Source organism: Eretmochelys imbricata, chromosome 18, assembly GCF_965152235.1.
Source record: "Eretmochelys imbricata isolate rEreImb1 chromosome 18, rEreImb1.hap1, whole genome shotgun sequence".
Classification (NCBI taxonomy): Eukaryota; Metazoa; Chordata; order Testudines; family Cheloniidae; genus Eretmochelys; species Eretmochelys imbricata.
Window position 1 is genome coordinate 11,154,401 of NC_135589.1, and position 20,358 is coordinate 11,174,758.

The window sequence follows — 20,358 nt, forward strand, 5'->3', positions numbered from 1 at the left end:
GGCTTAAAACAGCCCTAAGAGAGGGCTGTAGCTGGAGGAAAGCTGGGCTGATTGGGGGAAGTAGCCAGAGGTGGGGCCACGCCCCATTCAGGCCACAGCTGGCCTTATAAGAGGGCTGTTAGCCAGAAGCCGAGACAGACATGCTCTCTAGCTACATGGAGAGAAGAGGACCTGGCTGCCTGGGAAGCTGAGGAAGGTACCTAGCACAGAGCAGTGCTGGGGAAGGACAGAGGGAGCTGGGGAGCTCCAGCTTAGCAGAGCCCCAGGCTGCAGACCAAGGTAAAGGCCCACGAAAGGGTACTAAGGCTGAAGAGGAGCGACCCAGATGTAGACAGAGGCAGCTGGTCTGACCCCACTTGCCGTTCATGAGTGGTAAAGACTGCAGTCTGCCCCAGGGAGCAGATGATGACCAACAGTAGCCACTGAGGCAAGGAAGGAATAGAGGGTTGGGGGTTCCCCTGGGAGGGGAGACCCAGACTGAGGGGGTACTGCTAGGAGGCAGAACCCTAAACTAGAAGGGCACCGGGATCCGGGAGGGGCATGGGGCCAGCGGCAGGCAAGACACCGACCAGCAGAGGGCACTGCTGGCTGAAAAGAGCTAACTCCCTGGACGACCAGCAGGAGGTGCCGCAGCGGTGAGTCATTGCCCCACGACATGGTGTTAAATATATAAGAAAGTGTTTTTAATATAGAAGGGGGGGGGGCACACTCAGAGGCTTGCTGTGCGAAGGGGGTCACCAGTACAAAAGTTTAAGAACCACTGTGTTAAGATGAAGTGATATTACGTACACAATTTCCTGGAGGCCACAGGCATTAACGTACCTCAGTCTCATCTCTCATCATTATCTGTGTTTAGTGCAATTCACTTACAATTGCCTTTTAAATTAACATTGTGAAGGAAATGAGGTGGGTAAGGTAATATCTTTTATTGTCCCAACTTCTGTTGGAGGAAGAGACAAGCTTTAGAGCTTCACAAAGCTGCTTTTCAGGTCCGGAAAAGGTTACCAGAGTGTCATAGTTAAATACAAGGTGGGGCAGATTGTTAAGTGTAAGGCGTTAACACATGTTGCAAGAAACCACTTAAAATGAAGTGGGCAATTAATACCTTTACAGTCATATGACAAAGGAGGGTTAGAAGATTACAAATTGTTGTAGTGATCCATAAAAACAGCGCCTCTGTTGAGACCATGATTTCTAGTGTCTAGCAGAGGTATTAATTTAAGTTCCCAAGCTCCTCTTTTGAAGGTGTTTAGCAGGTTTCCCTTGAGAAAGAGGACTCATAGGTCAGATATGGGACAATTGCTTTGTGGTAAGTTTCTGAGTAGCAGCCGTGTTAGTCTGTCTTCGCAAAAAGAAAAGGATGCATCCGATGAAGGAAGCTATAGCTCACGAAAGCTTATGCTCAAATAAATTTGTTAGTCTCTAAGGTGCCACAAGTACCCCATTTCTTTTTGTGGTAAATGTTTGCCCACAGGTGATAGGGTGTTTTTTGTCTGTTATTTTTCTGTGAGCGTTCATTCAACAGTATAGTTAGCGTCTGGTTTTACCCAGACAACTATTGTTGGGATACTGCAAACAACACTGTGAAAGAAGGGAATTGTGCCAGCAATGAGAATACTGGCCCCATCTGTATTTTGTTCGGTATGTGTGTTAAAAGGATATTTAAGGTAGACATGCTGTATCTGAGGCTAAATCTATACCAGAGACCTTACAGCGGCACAGCTGTACTGATGCAGCTGCGCCACTGTAAGATCTCTTGTGTAGTCACTCTATGCTGACGGGAGAAGCACTCCCGCCAACATAGTGCTGTGCACACTACCGCTTATGCTGGCAAAATTTCGTGGTTTTTTCACACCCCTCAGCGACATACGTTTTGCGTACGTAAGTGATAGTGCAGACATGGCCTAAGCCCCTATTTAAAAAATAAAATATGGTCTAATGGTCTATCCATTCACAAGGTGGCTGGGAGGCTGAGGAATCCTCAGACTGACTGAAGATGTTTTTATTTGCTGCAAGTTTTGTTTTGTTTTTTAATTTGTAGTTCTAACATTACAAAATTACGCCTAAAACCAATTACAACTCTAATAAGACATTTTAGTTAGAATGGGTCTTGGCCTTCCTCCAGTAGTTTTGATGGATTTTTGATCCTGCCGCATATAGCTCGCCCCCTGTAAACTCATTTTCAGAGCTTGTTTTAAGGATATAATAAGAGTAAGTATGTTTGTGTTACCCCTTTGCAACCAAAGTGATGGGCGTGAGAGCAGTAGAATAAAGCAAGTTTTTATTTTTTAAATAGGATGAAAATAGAGGTCTAAGTGGAGGGAGCCTTATGGGGGAAGTCTGAGCAGTGGAGGAAGACGACTGAAGAAACGGACACCCCAGGTGATGCTTGCACATACGCTAATTTACTTTAGAGCAGCACTGCTCATCTTCACCTTAGACAATGTCAGTGATAAAGTAAGATTGAGAAAGGGCAATTCTCTTTATGAAGTGTTTCTATTGGATCATTCACTAGGACTAGCACAAAGAAGATATGGACTTTGGAATCTTCAACTGTGGCTACTTTTTAGTATTAAAAAATATCAGATACGTGATATACCTGAAATTTACTAACACTAAATTTCTGTTTGATTCATAGCACTCATTCTGAAAAACTTACTCTTAGATGAAGACAAGCTTTGGCAGAACCTTTCCTACCTGTGAACAGAAACGATCTTTGGCAGAACTTTTTCTATTCATGAACTTTAACTCTAGATTATTTATGACTGAAATGAGTGATGGCATCCGTGATGTTATTGCTATCAGTGTCACTAAATGTTATATCTGGAAGAGAGTGGGGTTCCATGACGCCAGTGTCACTTGGTCTCCAATACTGAATGTCGCCCAAGAGACAAGCATGGCATAACAATTGTGGACAAGTGAATTCAGGAAAAGAAATGAAAAGAAAAAAATGAAAAGAAACAGCGATAACATTTAGTTTGAAAAACCTTAGTTCTATATTTGAAAATTTAGAATTTTAGATCTTTTGGAGGTGGGGATTTTTAAAATTAAAATATATTTTAACGTCACAGAATTGAGGTATGTCGTCAAATACAACAGAAAATGAGATGAAAAGCATCTGAGGAACTCTTTACCTTTTATTTCCTTTTAACAGGAAAACTAAAATTCTAAGAAGAAAATGCAGAAAGAGAATGAAGATTAAAAATTCACTTTTTTCATTTCCTAAGTGGCATTAGCTGTTGAATCATTCACTAACTTCAAAATTCACACCAAATACCTAATCCATTGAAACTCTAAGGTATCAAGAAATCTTTGGCATTTGTGTTCTATCTTTCTACATTAATCATTATTAAACCCATGTTAAAATGTAAAGTTAAATCAGGCAAAGTGAGTTATTCTGCCATCTGCAGGCCACTAAATTATGTTGCACAGCTGGTATAGGTGTGTGTGTTGGGGGCAGGATAAACTAGAAACTATTCATGCAGTAACTGAGTAACTAAACAAATGCAATAGTGTACAAACCTGTCACTTATTTGCACAAGTAGCAAGCAGTTTCCTGTCCATGATCGTTAGATGTTACATAAAGCAGGTCTGTTGATACAGGTAACTAATAAAAATAAATGATCCATCTGCACTGACATGGGCACTAAACTGTCAAAGGCTTAAAAACATTTGAGGAGGTAGGGAAAATATCTATCAATAGTATAAAAAATAACTTTGATATAAAACTGTACTGTAAATACTCTTTCTCCTAAACTATTCTGTACCACACAGGACTGGAACTCCCTTCTCTGAAAAATTCATACATGTTACATAGCCACTGACTGTTTTTATAAGAAAAAAATTTATATGCCCAGTTTTCTCTTGAGACAATGCTGGCAGCTACCGGGACGTATCTTTTTTCACAGTTAACAATACCAGTTTCTTTCAAATAAAAAAAAAAAAAAAAAAAAAAAAAGGCAAGAGAGACTGTAGTAGGGTCAAAAAAATTCCAGCAAAAGTATTTAAGATCTGTGAAAATACATTTAGTGCTCTAGCTAAATGCTGCCTTTGTTTGAAAAGCGCATGTCTCTAAAACAACTTGTCTTATAAACCTGTCTGGCCGGTCAGGCAGTCCTACACACTACCACTTCCCTCCTCTTCCTTACCCTCAAGCAGATCTGGATGAGGAGCATTCTCTTGTGCCAATAGAAAACAATTTAAAAAAAAAACAAACAAAAAACCAAACACATTTTGCATCCTGTGTTAAACCACAAAGAGTGCCGGTAACGTGTTCTTGACTTGTCCTTGTTCACAGAACCATTGTTAAAAACAGTCTGAGTGTGTGGAGATGAATCTCATTTTATTTCCCATGGCTGAGTTCTCCATGGAATTCCATGGTAACACCTCACGAAAGAAAACATTTTTTAAATGGGTGCTTTTTAGCAGTGTTTGTATTAGTGGGGTGAAAACAGTAAATGATCTAAACAGGTTTTCTCATCTCTTATTTTTATTATTTAATTTCATTTTGTATCCGTTTAAAAACAAAGCCAATTTTGAATTAATTTGTTATTGATATTATTTTCAAAGCATTCATTAATTTATTTTCTGCAAATTGTTGGCATTTCTGGTAGAAATGGTTTCAGGTTTTTTAGTTTTAATCAGATTGTATGAACTCCCTCCCCTTACTTTAATTTTATGGTGATGTACACAAAAAGGGTTAACAGTGGAAAAGTTAGCCTTCCCCATCACTTCAGGAGGCCAGTAAAGCTGGTCAGGGAATGACATTTGTTTCATGACAACTTTCAAGGTTTAGACATTTGTTTTCATTGTGCGCTGGGTTTTGCTAAATTAAATTGTGATAAAATGTCTGTTTTTAGAGTAAAAAGTTGGGTTTTCAATCTCTCTCTGATCCATCCTGAACCTGTGAAATTTTTCCATCAACTTTTGTTTTCCCTACATGTTTTGGATGACAAAGTGGCAGTTTTTGACCCCCCAAAAAATGTAGTCAAAAAGTATATGACCAGCACTAGCAACCAGTTCTCTAACATCTCTCTGCATTCTCATATTACAGTCACTCTCCTGTGATTCTCCTGTACTTATCCACATGCTGCTCTCTACAGTTGAGGAGCTTGCCTTGTTCATTCTATATGCCCCATTCCCTCCAGACACAGACTATTCCTTTCCTGCCATCTCTTTAGCGTATGACATTAGCTTGACATTCTCTATCATTAAGAGCCCATTTTGAATTAAAGAAGTTAGTTAGTTCAGTTAGTTAGATGCTGTGTTACCACATTAACACTGATTCTATAATTAAAGACAATGGGGTCCTTCCCATCAGTGTAACAGAGCAGAATTCTCCTCCGAGAATCAAGCAGCTCATAGACATAGTTGAGCTCCTGCGGGTTTGCTTTCCCTTCTGCTGGAAATTTTCTGCCTTCTGCGCAAGCAAAAATTATACAAGCCTCTTGAAGCAGACACTGCAAAATGCTTAGCAGGAAAAGGCATAACTGGCAACAGCATTCCCTCCCCCCACCCCACCAGCTCAAGATACCTCCAGAGCGATATGAGCCAGTTGACCCTGGGGCCTGCCTCATACCGGAGCTGCTACCTTACTCTGAATTAAAGAAGCTCACAGATCTAATCATTGCAGTAAGCAAAAGATGAGCTACAAGAAACTATTTCAGAGCTTCATATAACTCTCCGTTTTAGGTACGGACATTTTACATAGATGGTCAAATGGATGCAATAATGGCTGACACACAGATCCACTGCTCATTTGATGATTTTCCTCAGGACTTTAAAGAATTTAAGGGCAGACTATATGGCAAGAACTTCGGAGTGGCTTGAAATGCCAGACGGTGAGATTACTATGCATGTGGATTCCTAAGACTCTGACAATACACCTTCTCTTGAATTCGATTAGCTGGATTTGGTAAGTTCTATGCTAATGAAGAACTGCATGAAAAGCGAATCTGAGCAATATTAATCACTTGTTCTCCTTTAAACCTGCGTAAAGTGTGGGGGCAAAGAGCCTGAAAAAGAAGAAGAGAACTATCTGAATTCTTATTCCTATTGGTGAACTGGCATTTCCTAGTGACATTCCAAAAACTTATTAAAGCATCATGACTCATACAGATGTTAAAAACTAGTTAGTACTAATATCATCTTTTTGCGTCAGACTGCATATTACTTGCATTGGTTGTACGTCTTATCTCTAGAAGAATGCAATGGTTTTATGGACCATCATGTCATAGACATCCAGGAAAGACAGAGGAAACTCCTTCAAAATCCTCTGAGATGTGGCTATGCTATTTATTGCAATTGAATGTCCTTTCATAAATCAACTTCTGTGAAATAAAGGCACTAGCTTTAAATTCCAGTGTATGCTGGTGTTACTTGTGTTGGCCTTCAATCTAAGGCTAGGATTTATCCATTTTTAGTTACCCTGTGTTATTGCTTTTTAGTTTTTGAGCATGTGTGTCTGTCTGTCTGTCTGTGAGAGAGAGAATTTCAAGGAGAACACACACTCCCGTTAATATTAATATTATAAAGCATTTCACTCAGACGACATTATTCACTCAACCCTAGTTGCTACCACTTGATCCCTACGTACATATATCTTGTTTTGACTACTGATGACAACAATGCATTTAAATGTGTGCAACAGGTATTTTTCTATTGATAATATAGTGAAGAAGGCACGTCTATGCTTCTTACTATAACCAGGGAGCTTTAAACCTCCAAACTTTAGGCTGATGCACCAAGAAGTTAATATGTGGTGTTCGAACAATGAGCCTCTGAGTCTACTGCTATAAGAAAGCTTGTACAAGATGTTGCAATCTAGGAAGATGCTGCATAAGCAGAAACAGAGAGCAGCAAGTTAAAATGTACATACCTTTTTCTCCCAAAGTAAATCTATCTAGTTAGAAAGATAGATCTAATGAGGTGTTGTGTGCACTGGCTTACCTTGAGGTCTAGAGGCAGTTTGTTGGACGTGAAGACACTCAACTTTATCTGTGGCACACTGATTTTAAGATTTTCAAAGTAGTATCGCTTCTGGGCCCCACCTTGATCAACGGTCTTTTCATGGAGGTTTTCATCATACTTTTCAACCTCTGCTATCAAAGCATAACATAGGAATAAAAATCAGGTAATTACGAAAGTATACAAAACTATGAATGTGTATTTTATAAATAGTGCTGAGCTTTCTCAGCTGAAGATTACAAAGGGATTCAGCTTGTAATGTTTGAATCGAGACTTTCCCATGATCGGTGGCATTTCAACCTAGAGTGTTCAAGTGGACTCATCTCTACTCAATAAATCTGCCTCTGATGGAGGAGAAACCTCACAGTTTAGTGCTTTCATCTCAAACCTTGATTCCTTACTTGTAGCTAGTTAATACAAATTATGGCACTCAGACACCTAACTTGTGACCTCATACCTTAGTCTTCAGTCAGTAGGTTTGCTGCCACTTCTAATTTGTGTGTACTGAGGAAGACAAAGTAGTACACAAATATCTTATAACTACACAACCTTCCCTGTGCGTTTTGAGACACAGTCTATTAAGGGAGCTACATTTAGAAAAGTAAATATGAAGTTTGGCAGTCAAATAAATCTGTTCTCTTTTTGCTTCCTTCATACTTTCTTATATGTCGACGTTTTGAAATAACGTATTAAGTACTTGACATTGATAATGAGTTTAGGCTTCTTGCCCCAACTAGAATGGAAATTGAGAAAATCTCTACAAAAAATATTAAAACCTGTCTCAAATAGCACCTTGTCCGGCTCTGTCAATAGACTAGCTATTACCAGAGTATGGTGAGGGGGCAAAGAAATAATTTTCTATTTAAAAAGCCCCTTATATGAAAATACTGGGGAACAGACAGTGATAGCTACAGGCTAATATATTCAGTGCTGAGGCAGGGGGAAGGGGAAACCCCGACATCAGCCCCCGCCTCCCTCCCTGGGCTCTCTCCACAGCACTCCCTCACACTCACACATATACACACACACCTGCCTCTGTGATCAACAGCACAAGCATTCCACATGAATGGTTTGCTGTGTGTCCCGGAGCAGATCAGCACACCACACAAAGGCTGTCAGAAACAGTCCTTTGAAAGGGGAGGGGCACATGTCTCCAGGGCAGCAGAGTTCAAAACAATGAGCAGAGTGGTCACTTGAGGCATTATGGGACAGCTCTGGAGGCCAATTACAGTGCAGAAAGCAATCAAGTGTCTACACCGGTAATAGAGCACCGGAGGGTCTGTGCAAATAGTCTTACGACTCTCGTCGAGGTGGTTTTTTTGCAGCGCTGCAACTGAGGAGTTTCTGTGCACAAAGTGGCTTGGCAGCGTGAGCACAAAGAGCTGCTTTACTGTACAGAAACCTGCCAGTGTAGACAAGCCCTCAGGCAGAGATGTGTTAAATGGATCATGTGGGAAAATGAAAATAAAATCAAAACCCCAGAGAATATACGCCAACTGATTCAAATGATTCATAGATTCATAGATATTTAGGTCAGAAGGGACCATTATGATCATCTAGTCTGACCTCCTGCACAACGCAGGCCACAGATTAGCATGATTAGCAAAGTCAGTGTGACTCACTGAGCTTCCACAAATATTACACAGCTTGTTTAAAGCATCAAACAAGAAAAAGATTCCCAAAATAACAAAGGAAGATTACTAGAACTAAAGGAGATTAAGTATGCCCTTGTTGCCAAGAAGACTAATGGCATTTTGGGCTGTATAAGCAGGGGCACTGCCAGCAGATCGAGGGACGTGATCATTCCCCTCTATTCGACATTGGTGAGGCCTCATCTGGAGTGCTGTGTCCAGTTTTGGGCCCCACACTACAAGAAGGATGTGGAAAAATTGGAAAGCGTCCAGTGGACGGCAACAAAAATGATTAGGGGACTGGAACACATGACTTATGAGGAGAGGCTGAGGAAACTGGGACTGTTTAGTCTGCAGAAGAGAAGGATGAGGGGGGATTTGATAGCTGCTTTTAACTACCTGAAATTGGGTTCCAAAGAGGATGGATCTAGACTGTTCTCAGTGGTAGCAGATAACAGAACAAGGAGTAATGGTCTCAAGTTGCAGTGGGGGAGGTTTTGGTTGGAAATTAGGAAAAACTTTTTCACTAGGAGGGTGGTGAAGCACTGGAATGCGTTACCTAGGGAGGTGGTGGAATCTTCTTCCTTAGAGGTTTTCAAGGTCAGGCTTGACAAAGCCCTGGCTGGGATGATTTAGTTGTGGATTGGTCCTGCTTTGAGCAGGGGGTTGGACTAGATAACCTCCTCCAACCCTGATATTCTATGATTAGTTTGCCAACCAACAAAAATAATTTAAGTAGCTCCAGCAAGAAATAGGTTTCTTTTCCATAGTTGAGAATCGCTCCTGACCTCAGTTACATTGATTGTCTCAGGGGGGAATTCTGGGACAGATTGCGGTGAAATTTGTTACTTTGGAAAGAGAATCTCCTTTTTGTTCTGGAAGAAATTTCTATAGCATGTTGACATATGCAATATGTAAATACCAAGCAGGCTGAAAAGCAAACTGCAGAGACTTTTTGTTCCCCTTTATGGATTCCTTACAATGAATCAAGATGACCTCAAAGACTTTTCTTTTTTCCCCAAATGGAAATAATACTTCACATCTGGAGTAAAAGGTTCTCTTTTCCCTCTTATTTCTGGAGGATACAGACAAACTTTTTGGAGGACCTCAACTGTGGTATAAAATAAGGCAGTATCCTTAGCTTCAATTTCTTCCACCCTCAAGCTGAGGGGGAAAAGGATACAGTTTCAGTCTTTGCCTCCCTCACTTCAGTTTGGGGAAGACAGGAGGTGAGAAACAGCTCAGTTACCCCCTCAAGTGACTATTAGAACCTCTAAAGATCTTCTTCGGACCTCCAGAAAAGAGAACAATTTCCGTATTTCAAATACAAATGATACAAGCTGCTTCTTTCTTTCTTTCTAGAGCTCATGAGACCATCTTTATAAATCATAAAGCATTTCTAATTGTTTTGTCATATACATTTAAGCACTTACCAAGTTTAACCATATTTTGTCTGCACCTTTAATGTCTCTTAGTGAGATCTAGTTTGTATGCACACTGTGATCTCTTTACAGCAAAGAACCAATGAGAAACAAGGAAACAAGAGAGAGCACAAGCAATGCAGTAAACTGAGAGGAAGGACAGTCCAGTTGTTAGGGACTAACAACTAGCTTGAGAGCTTGAGAGCTAGGAGACCAAGTTTTAATTCTTTGCTCTACCAGAGGCTTCCCATATGACTCCAGGCAAAGTCATTCAGTCTTTTTGTGCCTCGGTTCCCCATCTGTAAACAGGGGATAACAACATTGCCCTATCTCACAGGTAGAATTACATTCAAGATTGTGAGGCACTCAGCTACTAGAGTGGGCTTGTCTGCACTTGGAAATTTACAGAAATAGCTATTCTGGAATAGTTGTTTTGATATGTTTGTAGAAGAGTATCCACACAGGGATTTATCCCAAATTAATTATTCCAGATTATACCAAAATAATTATTCCAGAACTGCTATTTCAGCAAATTTCCAAATGTTGATAAGCCTCAAAATAGATAGATGCCTCTCTAACCCTCCTAAGAGATTAAAACATTCCAAGGTCTGTTTTGCTTCAACTAAGAGCAAGAAACCTTTTTATTCCACTTAAAGCCATGGGTATGGATGTCACAAGTTAAGAGGTCGGGGCAGCCAAAAAGTTTTCTGAATTAACTAAGAGGAAGTGTCGCAGGAACAAATGAATGGAGATCCAGTCGCTAGCCTTGAGTTTGTTTAATAAACAAAAATTGCCAAACAAAGTGGTTGGCTAAATAACAACATTTCTTTTACCCTAGTTCAGCTGAATCCAGATACAGGAACTGAAGAGGAATATTAAACTTCTTCCCATAGGGACTCAGCTCAACTGTGCACGGGACAATAAAATGTTCTATGAGTCATTCCCCAAATCTTGGAACAAACACTGCACAGTATGTAAGCTGCTATTGACACATCTTAGCTTTCCAGCTTTTTACAGTGGAAGTTTTCAGGCTGTCAAAGGCTTTCAAGTTAACAGTGGAAATTGCCAGGCATTTTGAACTAATTTTGTATGCAGACAACAGGGATACAATAAAACCTGCATACTGTGGAACTGACCTTGTAACTTTATACTGTACCTGATTCCGAGTGATCATAGCCAAAGAAACTCAATAGTTTCAGGAGTAGTTTCTCCTCAATTTGGATTGTGAACCTCCGAGCTGTGATCATCAGATGCTACAGAGATAAACATATCTCAATTTACTTTGTGAACAACAGAAATAATTCTCCATCTACCCTCATTAACAATAAAAAATCTATTGTAACTTGACACAGTTCTTTTATTCATAGGGTTTCATAATACAATTCCCATTGTCAAAATGTCTTGGGCCCTTCCCCCCCCTACAGTTACAAGAAATCTGCAGTAAATTGTATTTGGTTAGTTCTTGTAACTATCTGTGCTTAATTACGAAATGTTAAAATTGCAGAGTTATTACCGTCCAAGGAACTCTGACATTGCAATCAGCTATTTTTCAAATATGTCCAAATTAATACAGACTTACTTTGAAGGTTTAAGTTTCATACTGGGCCTTAAGAACCAACCTAGTTTTGTTACTGCTGTGTAGGCTAGGATTAGTAAATAATGTTATATATAACTATTAACATTTGTAGTTATGCTTCTAAATTAGGATTGATGCTACAAGGTGGAAGCTGTTCATCACAAGGACCACGGGAAAAAAAATTCACATTATATACATTATGTAAAGCATGGAACAGTTGATCCTGCCCGTTCATTATGGTAGGTGGGGTCTCTCAGTTCTCTGAGGCAACAGCTAGGGCCTGAAGGTTAGATTCCTAGACTTGAAGCACTAAAGGTTTGGTCTAATTTGGCAACTTCTGCAATTCCATGTACTGTTATAATATGCAATATTCTTCAGATGACTAATTAAATTCAGGACCTTATTGTCATTCTTGATGGTGTCGGGGTGGAATTTAAAGATATTAACTTTTTTTTTTTGGAGACTAGCAGAAGATGATCCTAGGGTCCTGGTCAGTATTTTCTCCCTTAATAAATTAGCTTCTAAAATTTAAGGGAGAACTATTAAAGAAAGTTAAATGGCTCCCACATTTGCCCATACTGTCACCACACTGTCGTCAACCGCAATGTACTTTAGGATACTTAGAGCATCAAAGGTCTGAATGAGAAAGGTCCTCTCAGCCACAAAAAGCTAGTACATCTGCACATTTGATTTAATTTAGACTACTTACAGATTAAAAACTAGGAATAGGTAAAAACAAACACTCTTAATAAACACTATGACATTTGAATGCTACAGTCAAACTTGATTACCTTGTATATATCAGTTAGTGCATTCTTACTGGGAAATTTCATTGCATTTAATTGCACTGCAGGGCCTGTCTCAATTGCTTCATTTTCACTGATTTGGGGGGTCAGAAAGAGCATGAAAGGCTGTGTTGTGCCAATGAGCTGATTATCCACCTGCAGAATTAACAAGAAAGCAGAAGAATGTGACAACTCTTCAGCATAGATAATGAAATCTAAGCTCTCTTTTTAAATTGAAAGATAAAAGTTTGCAAAAGGGGTGGGGTTGTTTATGTCTCGTGAATAGCAGACACACAGAACACACTATGCACATTTTATTTTTCTTACTCATTAAAATCCTTCCACAAGTGTTCAAAAATACCTCTCCTTTACCAGTGTTGTTACAACTAGCAACATATACAAATGTGCATGAGTATCTTGAAATGCTAGACACCATTAGGTAGTAGAAAATGGATCCTTAAAAAGCTCAACAAGTTTGATCTGAATTTTTAAAGGCATAAATCATAAAGCATTTATTGACAAAAGATATGCAGAATTAAATTGCTTCCCAATTTTAAGTCTTCTTATGATACCCACCCTTTTTCAATTTACATATGATATTCTACAAAAACACACAGTTGTCATTAAGAGAACTTACATCTTACAAATGGGCTTAGAAATACTTGGAAGGGTTTCACTTTCTCAAAAATGAGGCCAAATTGGACAGATTGGTTTCTGAGCCATGAATATGAAACACCACAATGGACGAGTAGTAAAGTGGCACCCCCTGAAGGCCAAGCCCTAAATTCCCCCCCACTCAGGCAAAACACCATCTGAATAGAAACAGCAAGAATGTCTCTAAGCTTCTGTCCTACACTGACCTATGTATGGTACTATACGTACCACTGCTACCATCTTCAGTGCTTGATTATTCAGCTACAGCACCTGATGATTTTTGTAGAATAGTGAACAGAATGGGGAGGAAGTTTTTTGCAACGTTTATGCACATTACAAAGATTTTGACTTATACAACAGTGAAAATTAAAAAGGAATGGAAAGACTAAAGCAATAACTAGATTAGTGTCTCAACTACAGGTATATGACAGAGGACAATGAAAAAGCACAGGTGCAAAACATTACCTCTGGATCTGCAATCAAACAAAAAAAGAGGAAAGATTAGACTGAATGCTAATATTTTCCCTGATTGATTTAGGGTAGTGAACAGACATTTTGATCAGGATATTAGAGCAAAATTCTTCTCTTATAAGAAGGTGACCATGACACCTTTAATGTTGATATGCTGCAGACCAGACCTGGGCTTTTATTGTTTCATCTGAAACACATCACCTGTCCCTAAGCATTGTAAACTGCACAACAAATCACTTACTACTTTATTACGTATAGACACAAACATCCTTTGCATCCTTACATAAGTTATGAAAATAAATGCACAAATTTGTTCCAAAAATAATTACCTGTACATCCTGTATACTGAGCTCAAGCACCTGACTGGTTGATAATTGTGTGTAGTGAACATTAATTCCAGTGAGGCTTGCAAATACCAGCTCTTCAGGGACTTTGTTAACTAAAGATAATCCTATTCCACCTTCTAATTTCACTAGCACCTGAAAACACAAAAACAATTTAAAAAAATTCTAGACACACACACTCACTCTGTTGGCCAATGCATTTACTTAACTGTTTTAAAAATATTCTCATTGCTAGCCAAGTCTTCAAATACATACAGAGGTCCTAAACTATACAAGCTTGTGTGACAAGCTGAATGACTTGCTATTTTAACTGCTGAAATTCAGTTTAGAATTTGGGGTTGTAACACGGAAAAAAAACAGAGTAAGAGGTCTGAACAGTGATAAAGATTTATAAAGGACAATATTGTACGCATCCCTCCTTCACGGTAAAAAATAAAGGCCTATCGGTTTTATTATCTTACTTCCAATTCCTGATCTGTGTCTGGATTTTTTAACTTGCGCAGATCTTGTTCCGTAACTGGAAGTTCACCTCCTTCACACGATAAACGATCATTTCTACGTTGGTTAAAATCTGTTATCTAAAACAAAATGAACTACTAAGAAGCTTTTTCTTATTTACGTACAAGAAAAGAAATCAAGTGTACATTACGTATATATGGCAGGACATAAGCTTTAAACTAAAAAATACAATGGCAACACTTCTGATCAAATCTGAAACCAATTCTATATTACATGAGATTTTTTTCCCCTTCATGCTATTACAAATTAATACTATGCTCCTCTACCTTTCTTTTGCATAAGAATTTACAGCTGCATTTTTAAATCATCCAAAATATTCCATACATTATAGAAACATCAGAATGAAAATTAATGATGACACTGCATCCAGAATTTATGAATAACTTTCACCTGAAGAACTCGAGTTGGCCCATCTGGGACAACTCTGACTGCCAGTACTCCTGACCCAGGCCTCATCTTCTGGTTTATAAACTGCTGTTCAGGCGGAATGGGCCCCAAAAGCTCTAGAGACGTATCAGGACCAAGAACCACTTCAGCTCCATCACACAAACCTGATATTCCTCCTTTTGCCTAGAAAAAAAAATAAATTAAAAGCACAAAGTCGAAACACTGAAACGATACAGAAGGGCACAGATAATGGTGTGTGAATACTTTAATTTTAAAATGTATTTCAAAATCACTTCTCTTCTATAGCTCAAGCTATTTCAATCAACTGAAAATGTATTTAATTTTTTTCTCTCTCTATTTATGCAGCTGGAGAAAAGAATCCACAATTGATTTGAGCAGATGGGCAGTTAGGCCAATTGTAAGATTCAGACAGCACAGGTGTAAGAGAGGAAGGCTGCCACAGAAGTTGTATTTTATGTTACTAGAGTTTCTGGTAAGTGAATGTCAACAATTGGCATGGTTAAAAAAAGTCGTCTGGGTCCATGATTAAACATTCACCTTGCATCTTCAGACCTGCGAATGGGATCAAAGCCCTGCTCAAAGTGAGTGAAAGTTCTTCTTAAAAGGTATTCTGCAGAGGAACAGAAATGTTCTCGGATCTATTTTCTCATCTTTTATAATAGATCCAGAGTTAAGCCAAGTACACGATGACCGTCACTTGTTAAAAAGAGACTGACATCACTATGAGTTAAGTCCTTAATAGTGGAACCTCTATTTCTTTGGTTACGTCAAACTGTCAAGAGAGGAACATGCTACCACCACCAATATGCAGCTAAGGCTGGATTGTCCACTATAAGAGGAATGTCCTAGCTTCTCGGTTTCCACAGTATACACAGATGTTACATCAAAGCAATTCCAATGTACTGCATAAATACACCACATGAAGGATGTATACAACTTGCATGTATATATTACAGGCATGCCACAATGCACATGGAAAGTCAATAGAACATTGTGGAAATAACATTTTGCAATTTAGTATCTTGCCAGATTGTATGTTTTTTTTTCCCCTCAAGAAGACAAAAAAGCAATAAGACCATACTGAGGATTGACGGCTTGCTAATTTTTTTTTTTAGTTATTAAACAAAGTTAGTGGAGTCATAAAAACAAGAAAGTCCAGAAACCTGTAAACACAGGGTTAATTCATATGGTTTTAAAAAAAGATTTCTCCAGTTTAAAAAATAGTTTTGAATATGTGGTCTTGGATTGCAAACTTGCACAAGTTTCAGCACAATGAAAATTTTGTTACCCGAGTTTGGTTTATAAGGAAAGCGACAGGAAAATGGATGGCAAAGGGGACTGACTATGGTCTATAGAGCCTTCTAACGAAGGACAGATTAATAGTGGCTGAAACTCATCACAAACCGCTTGATGGCCAAAAGGAAATCAATTTGATGCTCTCAGTCTAGCTCCCAAAGGACACACCTCCACATCATAAATACAGCAGATTGAGAGACTGGCATTCTTGTTGGTGGTCTCAGCCGAGAGGCTAAGAAGTGAATGAACACCGAGACTGAGTTACACTTTTATCTCAAGAAAAATCTCTTAAGATCAGGATTGAATCACATTGGCAGGGGCAACGTGGGAGTGTTTCACCACTGCTGTCCTTTCTCTCTCTCTCCCCTAGAGATATAGGACTTCAATCTCCAAGATTCTCAACCTTGCACCTTACAAGCATAGCATTCACATAAGCTTCACCAGAACAGAACTGCAGATCGTCTTAAAACACATTAAAAATATTTTCCTTAATTTTTATACTCTCTGCTTGTAACAAAAAAGAGATTTGTCTCAGGCTTGAAACTGGATCTTGACGGAATATTTCCTCCTCCATTGCATGTACATGCTGTTTTGTTATTATAGGATTAGTCATCAGCATGGCAGAACTGCTGGTGTTTTGTTTTGAATGAACAAACATAACTGAAGCAATTGTTTTGGAAAAAACAGCACATAAAAATTACATGGAATTTAGAAACAAGAAAAAAAGGCAGGTCAAATATAGGGCTCACAAATCTTGACAGTGTCCCTTTAACCACGGAATTCTGAATAGTGATGCTATTATCCTGTAACTTACAAATCCATTCCAGATGCATAATGTAACAGTCAGTCTTTGATCAAAGGGCTCACATAGCAAATACCATAGTCCCTCTTTACACTAAGTCAGGGTTGATTTTTATTGGTATAGCTTGCACAACACAGTGTCTTTGAACATCCTATTATAAAATATCAACTCATCACAATCATATTTATCACAAAAATCAAATCCTGTTTTCTACTGCAAGAGGTAGTATATGTACACAGAATATATCTTCTGATAAACTTTGCAAACAAGATACAGATAAATATGAGTAAAACACAAACCCATAGTAACAGCTACAAGAGATCATAAATATCAACAGTCTTTAACTTTCAGGGCCAGAGTTTCAAAATAATGTCTCACATTTCTGAGCACATACCCTGCATGCAGGCATCAAAATTTATCAGACGCAAATGTATGTGTTAGCTGTTTGAAAAGTACATGTACAAGTGTCATACAGAATGTAATAAAGCATGCATGACTGGAAACAAAGTTGAGGTATGAAAGTCATATGTCCTGATTGTCAGAAGTATGAGCACACACAACTCCAACTGACAACAGAGAGCTGTAGGTGCTCTGCATCTCTGAAAATCAGGCCCTTAGGCCAAAATTTTCAGATTTGGGTGCCTTAAGTTAGGGCACTCTATTGATTTATAACTCTATTTAGCATCTAAAATGTTGGTCTGATTTTTAGCAGTGATGTACAATTCTGGCTTATGTGAACTTTCAGTGGATTTAAGTGCCTAACTGTGGTACCCAAGACTAAAAACTCTGGTTTCAGTTTTCCAATCCCTTTGTTTGCAAATCCACAAAGATAGGTTGCCTCATGTTTAATTAATTTTTACCAATAAAAATATGTGAAGACAATTAAATTTACATCACGTGAATTCCTAGTGGAATCTTTGGGTTTTTCCCCCACCTCTTTCAAGGTTTGGTCTTTTAAACAAAGTTTGTAATACCACTAGCCCATCTGATTTGGACACCAATCACCTCAGCCAGCAACCAAAACAAGTCAGATGCAGAATTAATACTGACCTGCACAACGAGGCCATGCATACCACAGGTTAACTTGCCATCTCGAAAACTCCACGTCTGAGTAGTACTGCGCCGTCGATCTGGCTTTCTCAGCATCAGGGGCTCATACCTGGGGGGGAAGGGGAGGGGAAGTGAGACCCCAAAAATTTCCACGTTTAGATTCCATTGTTGGGAAGTTTTTAAATTAGTCATGCATCCCTATTTTGTTCTATTCTGGCTTCCTCACCCGTAGCTCTTAAAAGTATTATTTCAATTTGCTCCCGGCTGCATTGCATTAACTGTCCATTTATTTAAGGGCAAAGGCAACCAACAAAAGAGATACAATACACATATGAAGACAAATAGTATTTAGTGCCTCTGTAAGGTTGACAGTCTTTAAGAATGAAGCACTCTATTTATCCAAAGGGACAGACAGCCCAAGCAGTGTTAGATGTATCTCTACCATGACCTGAAAAGAGCAATTTTGGGAGTGGGGGGATAATTCAATCCATGTGCCCTTTTAGTATTTAGCCTTCCTGCTGTTCCAGGGCAGCCAGTCAGTGCCACTTGTGGTGGTGGTAGTTTTGGTGATGTAGACACTCCTTCTCAAGGAATTGTTCTGTGACAAAACACTTACAAGATGGTAACTTTTGGGTTTTACCAGCTCTGGCTGGATTCAAACTGGTGATATAGCAATGGCAGGCTATGAATACAATTACTGATCCCTCAAGCCATCCAGTAATCTAATGTGGGTATTTTAAACATCTTAGACTATTTAACTTTTGTAACTTTTTATAGTTGTACTCTTTTTTTATTTTTAATCTGTAACAAGTAAATAGAATTCCTATCCAGAGACCTGTTATCTGTGACTGCAGCCAGGCCGGCAATATCTAAAATCATGGAGGACTCAACAGATCGAGGCGAAGAAGGCTTATTGGGGTTATGAGGAACTGAGGAACCTTCATGGCAAAGCATGCCAGTGCCAGTCATTCTCCAAAGTTGGGATCGCTTCCCTGGCTCCTGTAGCATATGCATAAAAGATTAAGTTGATCATAAATAATGCAGAGCAAACAATATATATTTATATTTAAATTACTGAATTCAGTAAGTGACGGTATTTGGAATGACTTTTACATATTCATGTTCACAGACCTGATATAAAATCCGGTGCTAATAGTACCTATTAAAGTCTACTGCAATTATCAATAGCCAATGAGAATACTTTATATCAAATGTGCATAAATCCCACAAATATTGGTAACTCTGAGGCTATTAGGCTACACAAACAAACAATACTGTTCAATAATGCTTCTATTTTCAAAACATGTGCTTTTATTTACATACACTTCTTAAAAAATTTGTAAAGAAATGATTGGCTTATTTACATTGCCATCTTCTTTTACAACAAAAGGACTTTTTGTCTGCAACTTCATCACCACCTCTAACTTCTCTCTTGGTCCTTTACTCTTCACTATAACCCTAGAGGCATCTCACCTCTAAATGTAACGTTTTTTACTACTTTTATTCTGATTACTCCCTTCTCTTTCTCTATCTCTGACCTTCATCTCTCTCCTGCATCAGTACATGAAGCTACTTGAACTTTCTTCAACAGAAGAAGATCTCTAGTTTCTTTTCCTCAAATACGCTCACCTTTTTTTCTCTCCTATCCACCCTCTTAATTTCCATACCTGGCTTCCCAGAAACCTCTGCTCTTCTATGCTTTTCTCAGAGCAAAAATATCTGCAAGACCCATATCCACATCTGTTACTATCCACTTCATTCTTCCTTTGATCTAGCAGTCTGCAATCATTTTCCTTAAACCCCTCATTGGATCATTGCCACTACTGTATTGTTGGCATCCAACAATCTCCTCTCCAGACTATCATTCCTCCAGTTTATAAGCGTGATCACCTCACTTAGTCTTTATTGACCTTTATCAATTCCCTTCTCCCAGTGAATACAAACTTCGTATCAACCAACTATTTTCAAATCTTTCAACAGCTTTGGCTCCTCTCACTCTCTGGACCCACCACACGCTACTAATCCTACCCGTGCTATCTTTTATTCTGCTGGGTCTGAGCTACTCTGATCTCCTCCTCCTTCACTATTAAATAATTAAAAAGTGCTATATAAGTGCTAAGTATCATTACTATCATAATGAAAGGATCTTTAATGACTTATTTCACCTATAACAGATTCTCTCTGTTCTCCATCTTACAGAGGCTATTAACCGTTACAAATCCAAACCTAAAACACAACATTTCCTCTGTTTCCTTCTCCCAACTCCCTTCAGCACTTACCCCAGCTCACTCTTTTATAGTCAGTCTATTATATTATGGACATGGCATGCTTTTTTAACAGAAAAGAAAATGTCTTGTAATATTAAATACACAACTAAAACAAACTATAATTAGGTAATATTTAGAGCAGCGTTCTAAAGTGTCTGTGTGACTAGG

At 38.8% G+C, this 20,358-nt stretch overlaps 1 protein-coding gene across 5 annotated transcripts in view; it reads right to left on the reverse strand.

The window, feature by feature from the left end:
* Window positions 1–20,358, reverse strand: part of VPS13D (vacuolar protein sorting 13 homolog D) — a 189,126-nt gene that overhangs the window by 73,287 nt on the left and 95,481 nt on the right. For 3 of the 5 annotated variants that reach the window (XR_013348386.1, XM_077837552.1, XM_077837555.1), the window contains 8 exons: window positions 18,759–18,922; window positions 17,924–18,032; window positions 14,758–14,937; window positions 14,310–14,426; window positions 13,834–13,983; window positions 12,386–12,535; window positions 11,175–11,271; window positions 6,949–7,100 (listed from right to left, as the gene is read on the reverse strand). Coding sequence is in view for 4 of the 5 variants with exons in the window: in XM_077837552.1 (XP_077693678.1) it covers window positions 6,949–7,100; window positions 11,175–11,271; window positions 12,386–12,535; window positions 13,834–13,983; window positions 14,310–14,426; window positions 14,758–14,937; window positions 17,924–18,032; window positions 18,759–18,922 (1,119 nt within the window). In the remaining variant the exon portion in view is untranslated. The remainder of the gene's footprint in view (window positions 1–6,948; window positions 7,101–11,174; window positions 11,272–12,385; window positions 12,536–13,833; window positions 13,984–14,309; window positions 14,427–14,757; window positions 14,938–17,923; window positions 18,033–18,758; window positions 18,923–20,358) is intronic. The other 2 variants (XM_077837556.1, XM_077837553.1) reach the window with 1 other exon arrangement.